Genomic DNA, 23,098 nt, shown 5'->3' with positions numbered 1-23,098 from the left:
AGGGCAGGGGACAGAAACGAGATCCTCTTATTTATTTATCATTAACAGCACGATGAAAGGGAAACGGTTATCACCAAAATAAGAACTAAAGAGTGTTTTTCTTGTTGAAATTTGAACAAAGAGTGTGGGGCAAGGGAGATGTATTTTATAATTTGATTTAAATTTTAATTTAAAACTACAAGAGATTTCAGATTATTAGAAAGTTTAAACATTGAATTAAAAACTAACCCTGAATATTCATTGGAAGGACTGTTGCTGAAGCTCCAATACTTTGGCCACCTGATGCGAAGGGCTGACTCGCCGGAAAAGACCCTGATGCTGGGAAAAGTCACTAAACTACTGCATCATTTTTAAACCTGGGCAGACACAAGTCTGTTGCTTGTGGACCTGGACACAGAAAAGACAGGTTTCTTTCTTGGTTAAATGTTGCCACTTTCAGGAAGATATAGTTGTTCTCAGTTTAGTGTTGCACAAGAAGGTCTCCTCTTACAATATTTTTCACTTTCTTCCTGGAGTTCATTTGTCTGTCTCACTGGAGTAAACTCTTCTTGAGGGCAGGAATGTTGTCTTAATTAAGACTCTTACTCAAATAGCACTAACTAGAACTAACAAAAATACCACGTGTCTCACTATATGGTCAAATGGATTTTTAAGGTACTCAAAGTGATAAGATCTCTTGTTAAAAGGATCATCAGGTACAATAAACTTTGTAATTAATTAAATTTTGTGATTAATTAATTAAATGATGAATAAGAGATAACCTTTAATCTGATTCACTTATACCAGCAATTATTATTTTAATCAGATGTCCACAGTGGTAAGTATGGGCATCTTTTGGGAGAAAAGAAAAGTAGTAACCTAATAGCTAATATTCACATTGCAAATTATCCCCTCGAAGACATCCAACCAGTTTCTTCTTCTGACATCATTCTTGGAACGGTAAGGAGAAATCCCATTAATGGATTGTTAATAAACTCTAGTTTATGGAAATAATGAGGTTTAAAAAAATTACTTGAACCAAAGTAAGTAAAATGGATTGTATCATTGTAACCAGTTATTTGTTGTAGTTGAGTTGCTAAGTCGTGTCTGACTTTGTGTGACCCCAAGACTGTAGCACACCAGGCTCCTCTGTCCTCCACTATTTCCTAGAGTTGGCTCAAATTCCTGTCCATTGAGTTGGTCATGCTACCTAACCATCTCATCCTCTGCAGCCCCCTTCCTCTCTTGCCCTCAATCTTTCCCAGCGTCAGAGTCTTTTCCAAAGAGCTGGCTCTTCACATTAGGTGGCCAAAGTATTGGAGCTTCAGCAACAGTCCTTCCAGTGAATATTCAGGGTTATTTATTTACTCAACTTCTTTTAAAAGGACAGTACAATCTCTGCCCATTGTCACATGACTGGCAAGTCTTTATAAGAGGAGTATACTTTCTGGCCCCACTGAGTGGCTTTGTCAAGTTACTTGCTTTGGTCAACAGAATGTGAGTAGAACTGAAGCGAGCGGAACTTAGGTATGTGGAATGTGAACTGTTTCCAGTTTTAGGAGCAGCACGCGCCAGTGGTTTATAAGAGCTGATTGTTACATGTCCAGAAACTTGGCAAGTCACTTGTTAAACCATTAGTGACCCGAAGTCCTTCATGGTTGTGAGTATTTCCATCATGGAATTAGCAAACACTAAATTAGGACTCCTCCTCCCTCGAGGTTGTTTCCAGCACACAGTCAGCATGGCCCCTCAAAAGCTGATCTTTCAACCTGGAGCCTGGAAGCCAAAACAGTGGTGGAGTAGAGCTAAAGCTGCCTGCAGCAGATGTAATTTGAGAAATGAACCTTTGTTTTTGTAAATCACTGAGTTGTAGGGGTTGTTTGTTACCTCAGCATAATCCACCCAAAACTGACGGATACACCATGCTAACATTACTAGGTTTTCGTGAACACCAATGAGCCCTACCTTTATCTGTCCAGACTTTAGTTCAGGGCATTTCTTCCGACAACTTGTGCCATCACACACCTTGAACCTGAAAGGATGAAAATTACACTCAGAGACTCAAGCCCAGGAACCCAGGTCTTGGAAGATTAATATAAAGATATAAAAGTGTAATTATACTTGTAAAAAAAATCACTAAACTACTGCATCCTTTTTAAACCTGGGCAAACGCAAGTCTGTCGCTGGTGGACTTGGACGGTTTGGGAGTGGTTTTCCAGCCCTTTCAACAACAGGTCCTCACCCACGCCCCCTTCCCAGCCCAGGCTCCTGAACGGAGCGCTGTGTCTTTAAGGGGGACGCGCGGAGGTTTCCGCACAGGACAACATGTCTGCGAGGAGCCCGGAGGGGCTCTGCCATCCCCGACTCCCAGCCCACCGCCCGCTTCAGAGGTGATGGGGTGAGTGTGGGCGCGCGCCCACGGGGAGACTGCGGACTCCCGGGGCGGGGGAGCGGCGGGGTCCGCGGGAGGCTCCCCCGGGCCGGGCCGGATGGAGGGGTGAGCTGGGGACCAGCCCCGGGCCCCGGGGGCCCGCAGAGGAGCCGCGACCCGCCGACGCTCAGACCGGGTGCGCCAGGTGCCGGCCTGCCCTCGGCGGTGGTCGGGTTATCGTCTTCGTAAAAGATGCGTTTGGACCCGGGATTCTGCGTAAAGGCCTCGTGCAGTTTCTTTGTGCACCTCATTTTGCTCCTTCTCTACCATCTCTCGTCAAAAAAAAGTTAATTAGGAATATCAAAAATATTGTGCTCTCCCCTTATTAAAGTTGCCTTATTGTAGTCAGGACAAATGGTTGGGGCCCTTTCTCTGACTGAGACTTTTCTTCGCACTTTGGCGAGAAACTGAATGCAAGCTAGATACTCAAACAAAGACCCCTGTCCCTACCGTGCTCAAACAAAGGGATTTTCTGATCCTTTCGGAACAGACAGGAGCAGTTTGCTCTAATCACTTACGCTAACCTAATGCTCGAAGTTTACCCAGCAAAGTTATTTTTCCCTCCTTAAAAAAAATAAGTACCTGCCACCATAAGAACTTCTAATTAGCCAAGACTACAACGATAATGCTTTTTAAGATAAACTTGTAGAAATTAGCTTGATAAATGGACATAACTAGGGTAATCCTTTGGTGGACTTTTCATTAATGTAATTATTCATATACTTTTTTTGGACTAAAAATAGCTTGAGGCAACTGATAATGAAAAAGTATACAATAAAGTATGCAAAAGTCAAGAGCCAAAACCGGGTAATTAAAATCTTACATCCCTCTAATTCATTTAAATTATGCATTTTACAAGATGAAAATGGATCAGCACCCTTCTTTTTAGGAACAAATGTATTAAATAAAGTAATGTAGGCCTGAAATAAAGGTCCATTTTAGGGAAGATTTTCATTTAAAAAATGCATTAATAATGCTGCTCAGCCTTTTAGCTAATGGTAGAGGTATCTCAGATTTGGGTTTATGACATTTAGAGACTATCTCTGTATACCAGTTAATTAGTTGTGGGTCCAGTATAGTTTTTACACTCCATGTGTAACATTTTTCTAAACTTTTTCACTCAATTCCCTAACCGAGGTATCCATCCTTTACAGTTTGGAAGCATTTTTTATTTATTTAAGCCTTCAGTCTGCTGACTACAGACTAATTTTTCTAATTGTCTGGATATGTTTATAAATAGATTAATACATGGTAGTAAATTAATATTTCAACAGAGATGGACAGCTAAAGGATGAATTGTGGTTTCCTTGATACGTCAATTGTCACAGGTAATTATTTGTATTAATTATTATATTCTGCTTTGATTAAAGTTACTGGTGGATAAAAATGCTTTTAGTGTTTTCACACAAGTCTGTGTGGCTTTCACATTAGAGTGAATTTCTCACCTAAGATCCAGCCAGGCTCAACCTGCACATACTTGTTTATAACTCTACTGGATTAATCCACCTAAAGTGATTAACCCTGGATGGACAAACAGAGCTTTAATTCATCTGTTATTTCCTTTTGAGAACATTGCCCGGCTCTTTGGCCTTTAGCTTGCCTGATATATTGTATGTGTAAAGCTTAAGTATGAAATAATAAAATTAACTTACGTGGGTGGCTTATGGGGTGATTCTCAATGTTATAGTCATTCATGGTGTGTTTACACCATTATTTACACAAATTATTCATCCAGGTTGCAATCTCTTCCCTTATTCTCTATATTGGTATTCTGGGAGATCATACTGAGAAATCTAGGTTTTAATCTCATAAATTATTAAAAGAATACAACTTCTTCAGAGACCATCAAATGCAGAGGTAATTAACACAAATGTCTTATCTTCCACCAGCTTAGACATCACCCCTTCCAATTAATAGATAATAGAATGAAAACTCATCAAAGGAGAATTCAGAAGCATCATACCATCAACACCACTTTTTCCTTTTTCAAATAACTAAAGTCTACTCTTTTTCCCAGTTTTTTTTTTTCTGCCTGAAATTGGATTCAAAATTTTCCACTGTTAATTTCATGCTAGCAGAGCTTTTATTTAGCTTGAAGAAATTTTATTTAAAATATAAGCTTGGAAGCCAGATTATACAATTAAAGAACTGCAGCTTTATTTTTTAGATTCAGCTCTATGGTGATGTGTTTTAGTAACTGTTGTACCCTGAGCAAGGTAGGGAAAGGATGCTTAAGCAGGGGTGTCTGCATGAACGTTCGCACTAGGGTCCCGAACCCACCCCTCCCCAGTCCTCATGAGTGAACACTGCTCTGACCTTTATCATGGGCGTTAGCATGTTGAAGCATCTCTCCTCACCAGATGGCAGGCTTCTGGAGGGCAGGGGCTATGTGATTCTCCTCTTGGTATCCTGGGTGGCAAGCACATGCCTGGCCCTGAGCAGATACACAAGAAGAGTTTGAATGAAAGAGTGGATGGAGTGAATGGACCTAAGTCAAATAATCACATTCACGGGCATATTTCTGATAGTTTAAAAATTGTTTAAGGAAAACGAAGAGAACTTTAAAATTTTCATTTTCTTTTTTTTAACCTAACCATATCAGTTAATAGATATTTGGTTTTGGGGGGTAATCAGTAAGGAAGAAATGCATATCACAGGACTCCAGCAAACTAGGCCTTCCTATATCATCTTCTACCTTGCTATATTATCTTCTACTTTTCTATATTATCTTCTACCTTCCTATTTTGCAGGAAGATCAACTGAGGAACTGAAAGTAAATTTGGTTGATGATGGGGAAGTGGATCTATGATTCTTTTTTATTTACCTTTTGTATTAAAAAAAAATCCTCAGAATTCTTACTTAAACTACCTCCTCTATTGTATACAAAATGTTAAAAAGAAAAACAGCACTGCCTTTTAGCCACTAAGATCTTCAGGTGAGCATGTGTGAGCAGTAAATACTGGGAGCTTCCTTTTGTTCATATTTTGAAATGTTATAGCCCTGGCGACTGGAGAAAGAAATGGCAAGCCACTCCAGTGTTCTTGCCTGGAGAACCCCAGGGATGGGGGAGCCTGGTGGGCTGCCGTCTATGGGGTCACACAGAGTCGGACACGACTGAAGTGACTTAGCTGCAGCAGCAGCAGCACTGGTGAGTCCAGTAGTGACATCACTTGCATTATCTGATTTCAGCTACCAGTTTATTAGGGGTACCTAATCTTACCATTTCCCCTGACAGATGGGGAGATGGAGGACTCGGGTGAGCTGGGGCTAAGAAGCATAAGATCAGGCTCATTTTGATTAATGCAGTGTCCCCTGAGTGCCTGCCCTCTGCCAGGGAGATGAGTGATGTGGGGTACCCTCCCACGGTACCCCCCCCATTCTCTGGATATAGATCTCCCTTTGCCCAGGCAAGGGACAGCGAACTACCCGCTCGAAGCTAGCTCACACACTGGGACCCCTCCAGGGCCAGATGGGAGCACACTATACCCCATGGGACTGTCCCCTCCAACCTGCAGAGTTAAGGCTACCTAGGCCTGCCTGACTCACACGCTTGAGGATTGTTTTATACAATTATTATTTATACATGAATATAAATATAGACTCTGCCATATACATAACTCTGCCTAAACGTAGACACATGACCACCTGCACGCTTCCTTAGCGCCCTTCTTCCCCTTCTCCTTTCACATCAGCTGCTACCCCCTCAACCCATAGTGTGTCTCCGTATTTTTCTTCATATATATAAAAAATCTGTATACCCTATACAGTTCTACTTATTATTTAATACAAGATCATATTATACACATTTTTCTGCATCTTGCTTTTCTCCCAAAACATTATTCCAGAAATCTCTCTGGCAGAGCTCCAATCCAGTCTTTTTAATGGTGGCATAATAATCCCCAGGGTGACTACACATTGTTTACCGAGCCATTCCCCTGCCGATAGGCATTCCTTTGATTTCAGTCTTCAGCCATTCTAAACAACCCTATGACAAACATCCTAATACATGTTACTTTACATATTGGTCCTTTTTAGTTATACGGAATAGATGCCCAGGAGTTGGATCCCCGATTATATCTATTTTTAATTAATAGAAATTGCAGATTGCTTTTCCTAAAAGCCTTCCCATCTCCACTAGGAATGCACAAGTATACTCTCTTCTCAGCCTCCCTTCCAGCTTCGGCTGATAGACCTCTTCATTTGTGTTAGTGTAAGAGATTTAACAACAGACTTAATATAAGTGATGTTGTGCATCTTTTCACAAATTTCCTGGCCATCTGATTTTGCTCTTGAGTCACTCAGCTACTCACATCTCTGGCCCATTTTTCAACTGGCTTGTTTGTCTGTTTCTTCCCAGTTTGTAAGAGCTCTTTGTGTATTATGGTTGTGGCTGAAAATTCTAAGACTTCTCAAGCCCAGAGCTTCTCTCACTCTGCACTGTAGGGATGGTTGAAATGAGCTCAGGGCTTGCATGGCAGAGCTAGGTAGGCTCTCCTAGGAATGGTTGATGGCCACAGTTACTGCTGGTCACTCTTTAGAGACTAAGTGTTAAAAGAAGACCCTTTTGAGAGAGAAAGTAGCTGTTGTCGGAGGACTGAGAAGGTGAGGCAGTTCTGAACCATGCTGCCTTCCACTGGTTAAGACCTCCGAGAGCGAAGGCCTGCAGAGGCAGAGGAAGTCCCTCTGCCGCCCCCAGAGGGGCAGCACTGTGTTGGCCGACACTTGTGGTTTTGCTTGTCCCTGGCTCAGATGAGCACTCCACTAAATCCAAAGGATTAAATAATCAAAATCAGTGCTTCTGACCCCTGTTTCCACTTTATATCTTAGAACAGATGGCACTCCTATATGTGGCACTCCCAGATTTTGAAGAAACCCAGAGACATCTTATAGGGAGATAAAGCAGGACAGTAATTGGTCACCTCCGGCACTTGTAGGGGCATATCAGTAATAATAGCTCTCAGACTTTGGCACAGGTAGGAGAATCTGAAGCTTATATACCATTTTCAACCCCTACCTCAAGAAAGCATGCAATCTCAAGAATGCAAAACAATAGTCTTGATACTATACAAAAACTTTAAACCTCTTGGCCTATAAATATAGGGAGTCCTGGTGAAAGTCACTCAGTCGTGTCCGACTCTTTGTGACCCCACGGACTGTATAGTCCATGGAATTCTCCAGGCCAGAACACTGGAGTGGGTGGCCTTTCCCTTCTCCAGGGACTCTTCCCAACCCAGGGATCAAACCCAGGTCTCCTGCATTGCAGGCAGATTCTTTACCAGCTGAGCCACCAGGGACTCAAAGTACTACTATTTTCTATTATCTCCACTTTTGTGTACTTCTAGTAGTAAAAAAAAAAGTGGTATACTCAGGAAAGATAAGATTCTAATTTATAAGAAATGGAATTCTAAAAAAAGAAATGTAGAAAAAACTTCAGGTAAAGTTTGATTACCAAAAAAAAAAAAAAAGTCTAAAACTAAAATCTGGCTTTGTTTACTAAACATAATGTTTACTAACATAAAAAAAAGTTACTCTTGAAGGGGTCTGTAACTCCCCTCTCATCCCACCACTCCAGCTTTGGGGGTTTAGTGGTTTAGTAAATCTCTTGAGGGAAATTTAGCCTTTAATTTCTTAAGACTTTTTATATTAATTGTCATATTCAAATCAATGCCTATTATATCAGAAGATATATAAATAGATAAATGGGTATATTTAAGGTATAAATAGGTATATTAAATAGATATATAAATATATAAATAGGTAAATATAAATATATAAATAGGCCTATATATATAAATAGGCCTCTTGTTAAAAGAGGCCTGGTACTTATCTTTTTTGATGATTCTGGTAAATTTATTTATTTATTTATTTTTAAGTCAAGAGATAATGTTAAATATCCTGCCTAATCTCGGAGGAATTACTTGGTGGGGGAAAAAAAAATGAGACTTAGAAAACTATACTGCATCTGTAACGAGCAACTGAATTAAAAGCTTCACTAAATACTATTATTAAAGCAGCTCATGGCGCCGCAGAGTTGATTGGTGGGGGTGCGGGCCTGGGTGTGGTCGGGGGATCTCCATGGTGCTGGTCTCTGCAGTGCACAGTGCTCTGTATGCTAGCTGTGCATGCCAGGGACTGCTGAGCACCCAGCTGACCTCCATACCCCCAGTCCATGCGGGCCCCAGCTCCCTCCAGGTCTTTCATTTGTTAGTTTCTGCTGTGAGGAAATTCAAGGATGAATGAGCTGGGACAACTGAGGCAGGAAGTCGAGCAGCTGTGGAATCAGATCCAGAGATCAAGCCTTTGGAGTGGGAGCAGTGACTCCAAGACCCTTGACTACCAGAGAACTAACCCTAGGGAATATCAAATAGTTAGAATTCACACAAAGGAAGCCACTTGGATACAAGACCCGGCATCACCCAATCACCAGTAGCACCCTGTGCAGGACGCCTCATCTAAACAACAAACAAAACAAAAATACAAACCAGAGGAAAAACAAACAAACAAACAAACAAAACTCAGCACAAATCTCACCCTATAGGAAGCTTACACAACCACTGGATCAACCTTAGGAGGGTAGAAACTGGAAGGAAGAAAGAATTCAACTTGAAGCCTGAGAAAAGGAGACCTCAAATGTAATAAGTTAAAAAAAAAAATAATGAAAAGGCAGAGAAATACTACACAAATGAAGGAACAAACTAGAAACACAGAAGTCCAAATAAATGAAGAGGAAATAGGCAAACTACCTGAAAAAGAATTCAGAATAATGATAGTAAAGATGATCAAAAACCTTGAAAACAAAATGGAGAAAATGCAAGAATTAATTAACAAACACCTAGAAGAATTAGGAGAAGGCAATGGCACCCCACTCCAGTACTCTTGCCTGGAAAATTCCATGGATGGAGGAGCCTGGTAGGCTGCAGTCCATGAGGTCGCTAAGAGTCGAACACGACTAAGTGACTTCACTTTCACTTTTCACTTTCATGCACTGGAGGAGGAAATGGCAACCCACTCCAGTATTCTTCCCTAGAGAATCCCAGGGACAGGGGAGCCTGGTGGGCTGCCGTCTATGGGGTCGCACAGAGTCGGACACAACTGAAGCAACTTAGCAGCAGCAGAAGAAGAAGAATTAAAGAATAAACACACAGAGACAAACAACACAATGAAGTTAAAAATACTTTAGAAGGAATCAACAGCAGAATATCTGAAGCAGAAGAACAAATCAGTGAACTGGAAGATAAAATGGTGGAAATAACTTCTGAAGAGCAGAATAAAGCAAAACAAATGAAATACAATCAATCAAATCCAAGAGGCACAAAGAGTCCCATATAGGATAAACCCAAGGAGAAACATGCCAAGACACATATTAATGAAACTAATAAAGACTAAACACAAAGAAAGAATATTAAAAGCATCAAGGGAGAAGTAACAAGTAACACAGAAGGGAAACCCCATATGCTTAATAGTTGATCTTTCAGCAGAAATTCTGCAGGCCAGAAGGGAATGGAAGGATATATTTAAAGTACTGAAAGGGGAAAATCTACAACTAAGATTACTGTACCTGGCAAAGATCTCATTCAAAATTGATTGAGAAATAAAAAGCTTTTCAGACAAGCAAAAGTTAAGAAAATTCAGTACCACCAAACCAGCTTTACAACAAATGCTAAATGGACTTATATAGTCAAGAAATACAAGAGAAGAAAAAAGATCTACAAAATCAGTTCAGTTGCTCAGTCGTGTCCGACTTTGCGACCCCATGAACCACAGCACGCCAGGCCTCCCTGTCCATCACCAACTCCCGGAGCCCACCCAAACCCATGTCCATCGAGTCAGTGATACCATCCAGCCATCTCATCCTCTCCATCTCAACCTTCTCCTCCATCCCTCAATCTTTCCCAGCATCACGGTCTTTTCAAATGAGTCAGCTCTTCACATCAGGTGGCCAAAAGTACTGGAGTTTCAGTTTCAACATCAGTCCTTCCAATGAGCACACAGGACTGATCTCCTTTAGGATGGACTGGTTGGATCTCCTTGCAGTCCAAGGGACTCTCAAGAGTCTTCTCCAACACCACAGTTCAAAGCATCAATTCTTCGGCACTCAGCTTTCTTTATAGTCCAACTCTCACATCCATACGTGACTACTGGAAAAACCATAGCCTTGACTAGATGGACCTCTGTTGACAAAGTAATGTCTCTGCTTTTTAATATGCTGTCTAGGTTGGTCATAACTTTCCTTCCAAGGAGTAAGTATCTTTTAATTTCATGGCTGCAATCACCATCTGCAGTGATTTTTGAACCCAGAAAAATAAAGTCAGCCACTGTTTCCCCATCTATTTGCCATGAAATGATGGGACCAGATGCCATGATCTTCGTTTTCTGAATGTTGAGCTTTAGCCAACTTTTTCACTCTCATCTTTCACTTTCATCAAGAGGCTTTTTAGTTCCTCTTTACTTTCTGCCATAAGGGTGGTGTCATCTGCATATCTGAGGTTATTGATATTTCTCTCTGCAAGCTCGATTCCAGCTTGTGCTTCTTCCAGCCCAGCATTTCTCATGATGTACTCTGCATAGAAGTTAAATAAGCAGGGTGACAATATACAGCCTTGATGTACTCCTTTTCCTATTTGGAACCAGTCTGTTGTTCCATGTCCAGTTCTAACTGTTGCTTCCTGACCTGCATACAGGTTTCTCAAGAGGCGGGTCAGGTGGTCTGGTATTCCCATCTCTTTCAGAATTTTCCACAGTTTATCATGATCCACACAGTCAAAGGCTTTGGCATAGTCAATAAAGCAGAAATAGTTTTTCTGGAACTCTCTTGCTTTCTTGATGATCCAGCGGATGTTGGCAATTTGATCTTTGGTTCCTCTGCCTTTTGTAAAACCAGCTTGAACATCTGGAAGTTCACGGTTCACATATTGCTGAAGCCTGGCTTGGAGAATTTTAAGTGTTACTTTACTAGTGTGTGGTGAAGTCGCTCAGTTGTGTCTGACTCTTTGCAACCCCATGGACTGTAGCATACCAGGCTTTTCCATCCATGGAATTTTCCAGGCAAGAATACTGGAGTGGGTTGCCATTTCCTTCTCCATACTAGCGTGTGAGATGAGTGCAATTGTGCTGTAGTTTGAGCATTCTTTGGCATTGCCTTTCTTTGGGATTGGAATGAAAAAACCGACCTTTTCCAGTCCTATGGCCACTGCTGAGTTTTCCAAATTTGCTGGCATATTGAGTGCAGCACTTTCACAGTACCATCTTTCAGGATTTGGAATAGCTCAACTGGAATTCCATCATCTCCACTAGCTTTGTTCATAGTGATGCTTCCTAAGGCCTGCTTGACCTCACATTTCAGGATGTCTGGCTCTAGGTGAGTGATCACACCATCGTGATTATCTGGGTCGTGAAGATCTTTTTTGTACAGTTCTTCTGTGTATTCTTGCCACCTCTTCTTAATATCTTCTGCTTCTGTTAGGTCCCTACCATTTCTGTCCTTTATTGAGCCCATCTTTGCATGAAACGTTCCCTTGGTATCTCTAGTTTTCTTGAAGAGATCTCTAGTCTTTCCCATTCTCTTGTTTTCCTCTATTTCTTTGCATTGATTGCTGAGGAAGGCTTATCTCTCCTTGCTATTCTTTGGAACTCTGCATTCAAATGAGTATATCTTTCCTTTTTCCTTTGCTTTTTGCTTCCCTTCTTTTCACAGCTCTTTGTAAGGCTTCCTCAGACAGCCATTTTGCTTTTTTGCATTTCTTTTTCTTGGGGATGGTCTTGATTCCTGTCTCCTGTACAATGTCACAAACCTCCAGCCATAGTTCATCAGGCACTCTATCAGATCTAGTCCCTTAAATCGACTTCTCACTTCCACTGTATAGTCCTAAGGGATTTGATTTAGGTCATACCTGAATGGTTTAGTGGTTTTCTCCACTTTCTTCAATTTCAGTCTGAATTCGGCACTAAGGAGTTCATGATCCGAACCACAGTCTACAAAATCAACCCCAAACAATTAAGAAAATGGCAATAGGAACATATATTCAATAATTACTTTAATTTTAAATGGATTTAATGCTCCAACCAAAAGACACAGAGTGGCTGAATACATATAAAAACAAGACCCATATATATGCTGTGTACAAGAAACCCACTTCAGACCTCAAGATACATACAGACTGAAAGTGAGAAGATGGAAAAATATATTCCATGCAAATAAGAAGAAAAAGAAAGCTGGAATAGCAATCGTCATATCAGACAAAATAGACCTTAAAATAAAGAAGTTACAAGAGATAAGGAAGGACACTACATAATGATCAAGGGATAGATCCAAGAGGAAGACATAACAATTGTAAATATCTATGCACCCAACATAGGAGCACCTCAATACATAAGACAAACACTAACAGACATAAAAGGAGAAATTGACAGTAACACAGTAATAGTAGGAACTTTAACACCCCACTCACACCAATGGACAGATCATCAAAACAAAATTAATAAGGAAACACAAGTCTTGAATGATACATTAATGAGATAGATCTCATTGATGTCTTTAGGACATCCCATCCAAATGCAGAAGAATACACCTTCTTCTCAAGTGCACATGGAACATTCTCCAGGATAGACCACGTCTTGGTTCACAAACCAAGCCTCAGTAAATTTAAGAAAATTGAAATTGTGTCAAGCATCTTCTCTGATCACAATGCAGACTAGATATAAATTATAGGAAAATAAATGTAAGAAACACAAACACATGGAGATTAAACAACACATTTGTAAACAACCAACAGGTTACTGAAGAAATCAAAAGGGAAATCAGAACATTTCTAGAAACAAATGACAATGAAAACACAACAACCCAAAACCTATGGGATGCAGCAAAAATAGTTCTAAGAGGGAAGTTTATAGCAATACAATCCTACCTCAAGAAACAAGAAAAGCATCGAATAGACAACGTAACTTTACACCTAAAACAATGGGAAAAAGAACAACAACAACAACAACAACAAAAAAAAACCACTCCAAAATTAGTAGAAGGAAAGAAATCATAAAGATCTGAGCAGAAATAAATGAAAAGGAAATGAAAGAAACAATAGTAAAAATTAATAAAACTAAAATCTGGTTGAGAAGATAAACAAAATTGACAAGCCTTTAGCCAGACTCATCAAGAAAAAAAGAAGAATCAAACCAACAAAATTAGAAATGAAAAAAGAGGTTACAACAGACAGTGCAGAAATACAAAGGATTATAAGAGACTATTATTAACAATTATATGGCAATAAAATGGATAACCTGGAAGAAACTGACTGATTTTTAGAAAAGTTCAATATTCTAAGACTGAACGAGGAAGAAATAGAAATTATGAACAACCCAATTACAAGCACTGAAATTGAAGCTCTGATCAAAAATCTCCCAAAAAACAAAAGCCCAGGACCAGATGGCTTCACAGGAGAAGTTTTAGAAGCCATCCTTCTAAAACTCTTTCAAAAAATTGAAGAGGAAGGAACACTTCCAAACTCATTCTATGAGGCCACTATCACCCTGATACCAAAACCAGACAAAGACAACACCAAAAAAGGAAACTACAGGCCAATATCACTGATGAACATAGACGCAAAAATTCTCAACAAAATTTTAGCAAACAGAATTCAGCAACACATCAAAAAGCTCATACACCATGATCAAGTTGGGTTTATTCCAGGATGCAAGGATTCTCCAATATATGCAAATCAATCAATGGGATATACCATATTAACAAATTGAAAGGTAAAAACCATATGATAATCTCAATAGATACAGAAAAAGCCTTTGACAAAATTCAGCACCTATTTATGATTAAAATTCTTCAAAAAATGGGCATGAAAGGAACCTACCTCAACACAGTAAAGGCCATATATGATAAGCCTACAGCAAACATTATTCTCAATGGTGAAAAATTGAAAGCATTCCCCCTAAGATCAGGAACAAGACAAGGGTGTCCACTTTGACCACTATTATTCAACATAGTTCTAGAAGTCCTAGCTATAGCAATCAGAGAAGAAAAAGAAATAAAAGGAATCCAGATCAGAAAAGAAGAAATAAAGCTCTCACTGTTTGCAGATGACATGATACTGTACCTAGAAAACCCTAAAGATAGTATCAGAAAATTACTAGAGCTAATCAGTGAATTTAGCAAAGTTGCAGGATACAAAATCAATACAAAGAAATCACTTGCATTTCTATATACTAACAATGAAAAATCAGAAAGAGAAATTAAGGAATCAATCCCATTCACCATTGCAACAAAAAAAATTAAATATCTAGGAGTAAACTTACCTAAAGAGACAAAAGAACTGTACACAGAAAATTATAAGACACTAATGAAAGAAATCAAAGATGACATAAACAGATGGAGAGATGGTCTATGTTCCTGGGTAGGAAGAATCAATATTGTGAAAATGACTATACTACCAAGTGCAATCTACAGATTCAGCGTGATCCCTATCAAATTACCAGTGGCATTTTTCACAGAACTGGAACAAAAAAATTTCACAATTCCTATGGAAACACAAAAGACCCTGAATAGCCAAAGCAGTCTTGAGAAAGAAGAATGGAGCTGGAAGAATCAACCTTCCTGGCTTCAGATTATACTACAAAGCTACAGTCATCCAGACAGTAGGGTACTGGCACAAAAACAGAAATATAGACCAACTGAACAAGATAGAAAGCCCAGAAGTAAACCCATGCACCTATGGGTACCTTATTTTTTACAAAGGAGGCAAGAACGTACAATGGGGAAAAGAGAGCCTCTTCAATAAATGGTGCTGGGAAAACCGGACAGCTACATCTAAAAGAATGATACTAGAACACTTCCTAATACTATATACAAAGATAAACTCAAAATGGACTAAAGGCCTAAATGTAAGACCAGAAACTATAAAACTCTTAAGAGGAAAACAGGCAGAACACTTGATGACATAAATCAAAGTAAGATCCTCTACGACCCACCTCCTAGAGTAAAGGAAATAAAAGTAAACAAGTGGGACCTGATTAAACTTAAAAGCTTTTGCACAGCAAAGGAAACTATAAGCAAGGTGGAAAGACAACCCTCAGAATGGGAGAAAATAATAGCAAGCGAAACAACTGACAAAGGATTAATTTCCAAAATATACAAGCAGCTCATACAACTCAATGCCAAGAAAACAAACAACCCAATCAAAAAGTGGGAAAAAGACCTAAATAGACATTTCTCCAAAGAAGACATAGAGATGGCTAACAAACACATGAAAAGATGCTCAAAATCACTCATTATTGCTGCTACTGCTGCTGCTAAGTCGCTTCAGTTTTGTCCGACTCTGTGCACCCCCATAGACAGCAACCCACCAGGCTACACCGTCCCTGGGATTCTCCAGGCAAGAACACTGGAGTGGGTTGCCATTTCCTTCTCCAATGCACGAAAGTGAAAAGTGAAAGTGAAGTCGCTCAGTCGTGTCCGACTCTTAGCGACCCCGTGGACTACAGCCTATCAGGCTCCTCCATCCATGGGATTTTCTAGGCAAGAGTACTGGAGTGGGGTGCCATTGCCTTCTCTGCACTCATTATTAGAGAAATGCAAATCAAAACCACAATGAGATATCACCTCACACCGGTCAGAATGACCATCATCAAAAAATCTACAAACCATAAATGCTACTGAGGGTGTGGAGAAAAGGGATTGCTCTTGCACTGTTGATGGGAATGTAAATTGATACAGTCACTATGGAAGATGGTATGGAGATTCCTTAAAAAACTAGGAATAAAACCACCATCAGATCAGATCAGATTAGTCGCTCAGTCGTGTCCGACTCTTTGCGACCCCATGAATCGCAGCACGCCAGGCCTCCCTGTCCATCACCAACTCCCGGAGTTCACTGAGACTCACGTCCATCGAGTCAGTGATGCCATCCAGCCATCTCATCCTCTGTCGTCCCCTTCTCTTCTTGCCCCCAATCCCTCCCAGCATCAGAGTCTTTTCCAGTGAGTCAACTCTTCGCATGAGGTGGACAAAGTACTGGAGTTTCAGCTTTAGCATCATTCCTTCCAAAGAAATCCCAGGGCTGATCTCCTTGCAGTCCAAGGGACTCTCAAGAGTCTTCTCCAACACCACAGTTCAAAAGCATCAATTCTTCAGTGCTCAGCCTTCTTCACAGTCCAACTCTCACATCCATACATGACCACAGGAAAAACCATAGCCTTGACTAGACGAACCTTTGTTGGCAAAGTAATGTCTCTGCTTTTGAATATGCTGTCTAGGTTGGTCATAACTTGGATCCTTCCAAGGAGTAAGCGTCTTTTAATTTCATGGCTGCAGTCACCATCTGCAGTGATTTTGGAGCCCATGACCCAGCAATCCCATTCCTAGGCATATAGCCTGAGGAAACCAAAATTGAAAAAGACACATGTATCCCATTGGTCATTGCAGCACTATTTATAATAGCTAGAACATGGAAGCAACCTAGATGTCCATCTACATATGAATGGATAAAGAAGTTGTGGTACATATACACGATGGAATATTACTCAGCCACAAAAAGGAACGCCCTTGAGTCAATTCTGATGAGGCTGATGACCCTAGAACCTATTATACAGAGTGAAGTGACTCAGAAAGAGAAAGATAAATATTGTGTTCTAACGCATATTCACAGAATCTAGAAAAATGGTACAAATAATTTATTTACAGGGTAGCAATGGAGAAACAGACCTAGAGAACAGACTTATGGACATGGGGAGAGGGGAGGAGAGGGTGTGATGTACGGAAAGAGTAAACATGGAAACTTACATTACCATATGTAAAATAGATCACTGATAGGAATTTGCTGTATGGCTCAGGAAATTCAAACAGGGGCTCTGTATCAACCTAGAGGGGGGGATGGGGAGGGAGTTGGGAGGGAGGTTAAAAAGGGAGGGGAAATATGTATTCCTATCACTGATTCACGTAGAGGTTTGACCAGTGAGCCAGTGAAGTTGCTCAGTCTTGCCCGACTCTTTGCGATCCCATGGACTGTAGCCTACCAGGCTCATCCATTCCAGGCAAGAGTACTGGAGTGGGTTGCCATTTCCTTCTCCAGGGGATCTTCCCAACCCAGGGATCGAACCCAAGTCTCCCACATTGCAGGCAGATGCCTTACTATCTGAGCCAGCAGGGAAGCCCAGAAAACAACAAAATTCTGTAAAGCAATTATCCTTCAATAAAAAAATAAATTTAAAAAAATCAACTTGTCTTTTCTGTTCTTATCTTTGTGTCCAACTCTTTGCGACCCCGTGGACTGTAGCCCTCCAGGCTCCTCTGTCCATGGGATTCTCCAGGCAAGAATGCTGGAGTGGGCTGCCATTTCCGTCTCCAGGGGATCTTCCCGACCCAGGGATCGAACCCGGGTCTCCCACATTGCAGGCAGATACTTCATCCTCTGAGCCACCAGGGAATCCCCCAGTCATCCCTCGTTGCCTTTAATAAAAGATTCTGGAACTTCACCATCTCCATGGCTGCTGGTTCAAACCCTGACAGAAGGAGCACTGGCCATCTCACTGCCCAGTATTCTCCCAACTTGGTCTGAATTCTCCCCATGAAATAAGTTCTCAGGAGAGCTCCAAGGTGTTCTCATTTTTTAAACTTCCAAAGCAGATTTGTTGAGAATCATACATTTGACCCTTTGTGAAGTTATTTTTTTAAAGAAGAAATGTCACCTTTTCTATCTCCCTCCTCATTTGATAGGTCATCACATTGGGAAATGCTTTCTTAATAGAAAAGACCTTGCAATGAGAGGCATTGGGTTGTGTTTGGACCCCTTTAACTACAACTATTTGTTGGACAAAGCAAACAACTATTATTTTTTCTTGGAACTGACCAACCTTTTTATCTTGCAGATATATAGAGAGGGCCATTTAGTTGGGATAAGCAGCACAGAGAACTAATTTTATTTGTTTCATGACTGGAGCAACTATGAGAGGGTCGGGAAAATGAACACCAGAAGATCATGGCACTAGCTAGTATTTCTAGTGTCTTTTAGGGCAGTTTAATTGAATGTCTTTTACTGGCTGCCTGTCCTCTGAATTTACTCCTAGCACAGCTGATGGTTCTTGAGATCTCAGAAGTCACGCCAGTGTTTCCACCTGAGAACTTGGGTCTGCTGAAAACTCGGAAGCAATGACCGAGACTGCCCACTGCCTCATTTGAAGGTAAAAGTTTAGAAAACTGCCTTGTATATTGCTGCTTTCTAAATGAGATGTGCATTTTAATGACTCAGGACAATTTTCTCATAAGCACATGGTTTTTAAAATCACAAAAAGATATTTTTGTCTTGAAAAAAGTTTTCTCTGAAAGCTCAGTCCTAGCACTTAAGGTCTAAGAAACAAAATTTTCATTCCTAAAACTCTTTTCCCCACTCCTTCCTTCTGTAACATTGCGAGAAGAATTCAAAAGGGAGCCTTGCTTTTATTCAGAAAAGGTCAGTTTCTTTTAAAAGAGCATAAAAGAGACTAGTTAAAACTAATATATATATAAAGCACTTTTAAAACTTATGGGAAGCTTGGCTTCCCAATTTTAGTCTCAGTACTTGTTAGGTAAGGATCCAGTGAATTTCAGACTCCTGGTTATGGAAAGAAGGCCTAAGCATCTTTAACATTTTTTTTTTCCTGAATAATTAACATGCTGAAATAAACAAATGAACATACATACTGAGAAAGACTTACTTCTCAAGGGCACTTGCTCCTTGGGGAAGAAAAGCTATGACCAACTTAGCATATTAAAAAGCAGAGATATACTTTGCCAAGAAAGGCCCGTCTAGTCAAAGCTATGGTTTTTCCAATAGTCATGTATGGATGTGAGAGTTGGACTATAAAGAAAGCAGAGCGCCGAAGAATTGATGCTTTTTAACTGTGGTGTTGGAAAAGACTCTTGAGAGTCCCTTGGACTGCAAGGATATCCAACCAGTCCATCCTAAAGGAGATCAGTCCTGGGTGTTCATTGGAAGGACTGATGCTGAAGCTGAAACTCCAATACTTTGGCCACCTGATGCAAAGAACTGACTCACTGGAAAAGACCCTGATGCTGGGAAAGATTGAAGGCAGGAGAAGAAGGGAACAGAGGATGAGATGGTTGGATGGCATCACCGACTTAATGGACATGAGTTTGAGTAGGCTCCGGGAGTTGGTGATGGACAGGGAGGCCTGGTGTGCTGTAGTCCATGGGGTCGCAAAGAGTCGGACACAACTGAGCAACTGAACTGAACTGAGAAAGAAATGCAAGTGACTATCCAAACTACAGGATTTTATCAGTAGTGAGAACGAGGCATGGTTTCTTCACAAGTTTAATCTAGTCCTAGAAGCTGTGTGTTGGAGCGGTTGTCCAGTTGCACATGTAATTTTGCGGTCGTTAACTTTAGCCCTGTCTCCCTCGGTGCAGGCGCTGCCTAAACAATGAGGAGCGAAGAGCCGGCCGTGACCATGGACGAGACCGGCGGGCCGGACGCGGCTGCGGGCCGCCTGGGGGCGCCGTACTCCGAGGCCTGGGGGTACTTCCACCTGGCTCCCGCGCGCCCTGGCCACGCGGCGGGCCCCTGGGCCACCTGCCGGCTGTGCGGGGAGCAAGTGGGCCGCGGCCCGGGCTGGCACGCGAGCACCCCGGCGCTGTGGAAGCACCTGAGGAGCGCGCACCGGCGGGAGCTGGCGGAGAGCGCCGCCCGCCGCTCGCCACCCGCCGCCCCTGGCCCCGTCGCGGCCGCCGAGGGCGACTGGGCGCGCCTCCTCGAGCAGATGGGTGCGCTGGCCGTGCGGGGCAGCCTGCGCGAGCGGGAGCTGGCGCGGCGCGAGGCGGCCGTGGAGCAGGGCGAGCGCGCCTTGGAGCGCAGGCGGCGGGCGCTGCAGGAGGAGGAGCGCGCGGCGGCCCAGGCGCGCCGGGAGCTGCAGGCCGAAAGGGAGGCGCTGCAGGCGCGGCAGCGGGAAGTGAGCCGGCGGGAGGGCGCCTTGGCCCCGGCCCCGGCCCCCTCGCTGCACGCTCCGCTCAAAGACGAGCCCGAGGGGGAACCCAGGGACGGCTGCGTCATCACGAAGGTCCTCCTGTAGGTTTTGGCCGTTCCCACCCCCCGACCCCCACTCCACCAGTGGTATTCCACGTGTGGCCCGCGGAGCGGCGTCTTCAGCCTCACCTGGGAGCGGGATCTCAGTCCCTTGACCCTCTGCCGAGTTGAAATCGCCAAATGCAGGGTCTTGAGAAGCAGAACCAGAACATGCTCATGATCCTCTCCGGCGGCCTCCTCTGCTGGTGGCGTTTTGTGGGATCCGCGCAGGCGGGGGTTTTCCTCTGACCGCCTTTGGAAAAGAGGCCACTGGCCCCATGAACCTAGAGCATTTGGAGCCATGGCCATTCTTTGGTAACTTTGAAAGGACCGAAACTTCCTTACACACCAAGGACTATCACACCATGTGCCCGCAACCCAGAGTAGAATGTGCATTGAAATGAGGATCAGGCATTTTTACCCCCCAAAAGTTTTACTTCCTAACGAGGAAGTCTTTGATGAGTAGCCCTTGCCCAGCACCAAGTTCTGAACAGGAGGCCGTTTAGTTTCCAGAACTGCTCATTACCCTATCATTCCTAGTGCCTTAGGAAGGCAGTCCTGGAGAAGTCCTCCTTTTGCTCCCCTCCCCAGCTGGCCCCCCAGTACCAAGCGCCTTGTCTCACCTCCGCCATCTTCCTTCCCCCGTTGCAGCCTGATGACAGCTGTGCTAAGTTCCCCACTTCACTGCCTCACACCTGCCACCTTACTTGCAAGACCTGACCTCAGCCCTCCCTCCTTGACAGGAAGGGAGCTTCCTCCCCAACGTCTCCTCAGCCCTCACACTTGGGCCAAGGAGGAAGGCACCCTCCCATCTGAGGCCACCTCCTTCACCTTTTTGGGGCCTTTTGGTGTTGCCATGCTAAGTCCTGCCCAACTCTTTCGACGCCATGGACTGTAGTGCCCCAGGCTCCTTCCCAGGCAGTAATAGGGAGTGGGTTGCCATTTTCTACTCCAGGGATCTTCCCCATTCAGGGATCAAACCCACAGCTCCTGGGTTGCAGGCGGATTCTTTACCACTGAGCCACCTGGGAAGCCCCGTGGATGTCTTATAGAATGTCCGATACTCTGGATTTTTTTGTCTGACTGTTTCCTTAGGCCAAATTATGTACTCCTTCTTGGTTCATCTACCTGGAGAGCTGCAACAGTCACCTTTGTGCCCAAAACTGACTACCTCCAGCCTTGTGTGCTCTTCCCAGGTCTGTCCTTCATGTTCAGTCCCCTGCAGCGTATCTCCACCTCTACTTGCACATCTTGCCACTGGGGATGGAAGGGGTAAATGTATTCAACTCCACATCCCCACCCCTGACCCAATGGCTAAGAATTACTGGGCTCTTAAAATGTGTCAGGTACATTTACATGTATTATCTCACTTTATTTCCATAGCAGCTCCCTGGGGAGGGGGGCATATTAATACTAATACGCTGCCCATTTTACAGCTAATGAAACTGAGAGAGGGCTTAAGTGGCTTGTACAAGATGACAGCTGGTAAGTAGTAGTGTCAGCAGTCCAATCCAGTCTCTACCTCCAGATGCCGTGTTCCCGGCTGCTGTACTGTTGCCCTTGTGACTCACTCATCCGAGCTGACACCTTTGCTTCCTAACTCCAGCTCCAGGTCGTACCATCAGTGACATTGACATGTACTGACCACTCACCATGCCAGCTGTGCAAAAATGCTGGACAATAATTGCCTACCGTGCAGTAACCCCATGATATAATCCCATGAGTAATCCTCCACCCACTTTGCAGAGAGACAGGCTCAGAGGAACTAAGTAATGTCGAGGAAGAATGGGGTTTGAGCACCAGTCTTGCTGAATCCCAGGCCCCTGATCTCTTGAGTCTATTTCTAGTGGCTCAGTTGGTAATGAAGAAGACCCAGGTTCGATCCCTGGGTCAGGAAGATCCCCTGGAGAAGGGCATGGGAACCCACTCCAGTGTTCTTGCCTGGAGAATTCCATGGATAGAGGAATTCCACGGGCACCAGGAATTCCTGGTGGGCTACAGAACATGGGGTCGCAGAGTCCAATATGACTGAGCGACTGAGACTTTACTTTTACACCTGTCTTCCTTCTGATGTCACCTGCCCAGCTCAGGACCCGGTTATCATTCAGCTGGGATTCACCTTTCCATCCTCGTCTTCTCACACTACCACCTACCTGACACTCAACTTGGCCAGAGGAATTGTTCTGACACTGATTATATCACATTTCCTGCTCAAGACGAGATCACCCATCCTCTGCAAGCTCTCTTTGTGGCCTGACTGTCAAGTCCCCTCCAGCCCTGTGCCAGTCTTATCTGTCCCCTCCTCCACAAACGCTGTATGCTTCAGCCAAATTGGACTCCTTGTTCTGATGTGTCCTGGTCTTGGCACCTCTGTGCCTGTTTGCACTTCCACCTCTTAAAAAAAGCCCTTCAATCTGAGTATGAAAAATACCACTTATTTTCTAAGAATAAACTCAAATTCGACTCCCTACATGAAGCTTTCCTGGATTCCTCATCATTCAGAAATGATTCTTCTCTGGACTCTCAGCATTTTGTGTCTCAAAGCCCTTAGGAAGGCCCTCTGGTGTGTACCCTTGGGAGCCGGGCTGGTGTTCATTCCTCCAGCTCCCCCTGTCTTACCTGTGGCAGCTGCTCA

The 23,098-nt window shown here is 42.9% G+C and overlaps 1 protein-coding gene, 1 long non-coding RNA gene and 1 other non-coding gene across 5 annotated transcripts in view; 2 read left to right on the top strand and 1 right to left on the bottom strand.

Annotated features, from left to right (window-relative positions):
- The window catches only part of LOC133255587 (uncharacterized), a 56,782-nt gene extending 48,664 nt beyond the window's left edge, over positions 1-8,118 (bottom strand). The window contains exons 1-2 of the long non-coding RNA XR_009738987.1: positions 4,727-8,118; positions 1,945-2,011 (exon numbers count right to left, since the gene is read on the bottom strand). This is a non-coding gene — a long non-coding RNA (uncharacterized LOC133255587). The remainder of the gene's footprint in view (positions 1-1,944; positions 2,012-4,726) is intronic.
- Positions 2,157-20,659, top strand: ZBED3 (zinc finger BED-type containing 3). 3 transcript variants are annotated; one of them, XM_061430020.1, is made up of 4 exons: positions 2,157-2,377; positions 3,685-3,738; positions 18,473-18,586; positions 19,812-20,659. In XM_061430020.1, exon 4 carries the CDS (start codon positions 19,826-19,828, stop codon positions 20,468-20,470), a length of 645 nt encoding a protein of 214 aa, XP_061286004.1. In that variant the 5' UTR covers positions 2,157-2,377; positions 3,685-3,738; positions 18,473-18,586; positions 19,812-19,825; the 3' UTR covers positions 20,471-20,659. The 3 variants fall into 3 exon arrangements, with proteins under 3 accessions (XP_061286004.1, XP_061286003.1, XP_061286002.1); XM_061430019.1 differs by lacking the exon at positions 3,685-3,738 and having other exon boundaries at positions 2,160-2,377; positions 18,478-18,586; XM_061430018.1 differs by lacking the exon at positions 3,685-3,738 and having other exon boundaries at positions 2,163-2,377.
- LOC133256311 (small nucleolar RNA SNORA47) lies at positions 6,998-7,135 on the top strand. Its single transcript, XR_009739183.1, has one exon. It is a non-coding gene; the product is annotated as a small nucleolar RNA SNORA47 (small nucleolar RNA).
- Positions 20,660-23,098: the final 2,439 nt, after the last annotated feature.

The sequence above is a fragment of the Bos javanicus genome, chromosome 10, assembly GCF_032452875.1.
Source record: "Bos javanicus breed banteng chromosome 10, ARS-OSU_banteng_1.0, whole genome shotgun sequence".
NCBI classification, from domain to species: domain Eukaryota; kingdom Metazoa; phylum Chordata; class Mammalia; order Artiodactyla; family Bovidae; genus Bos; species Bos javanicus.
Note: the sequence above shows the minus strand (reverse complement) of the source record. Positions and strands in the feature narration are given on the sequence as shown.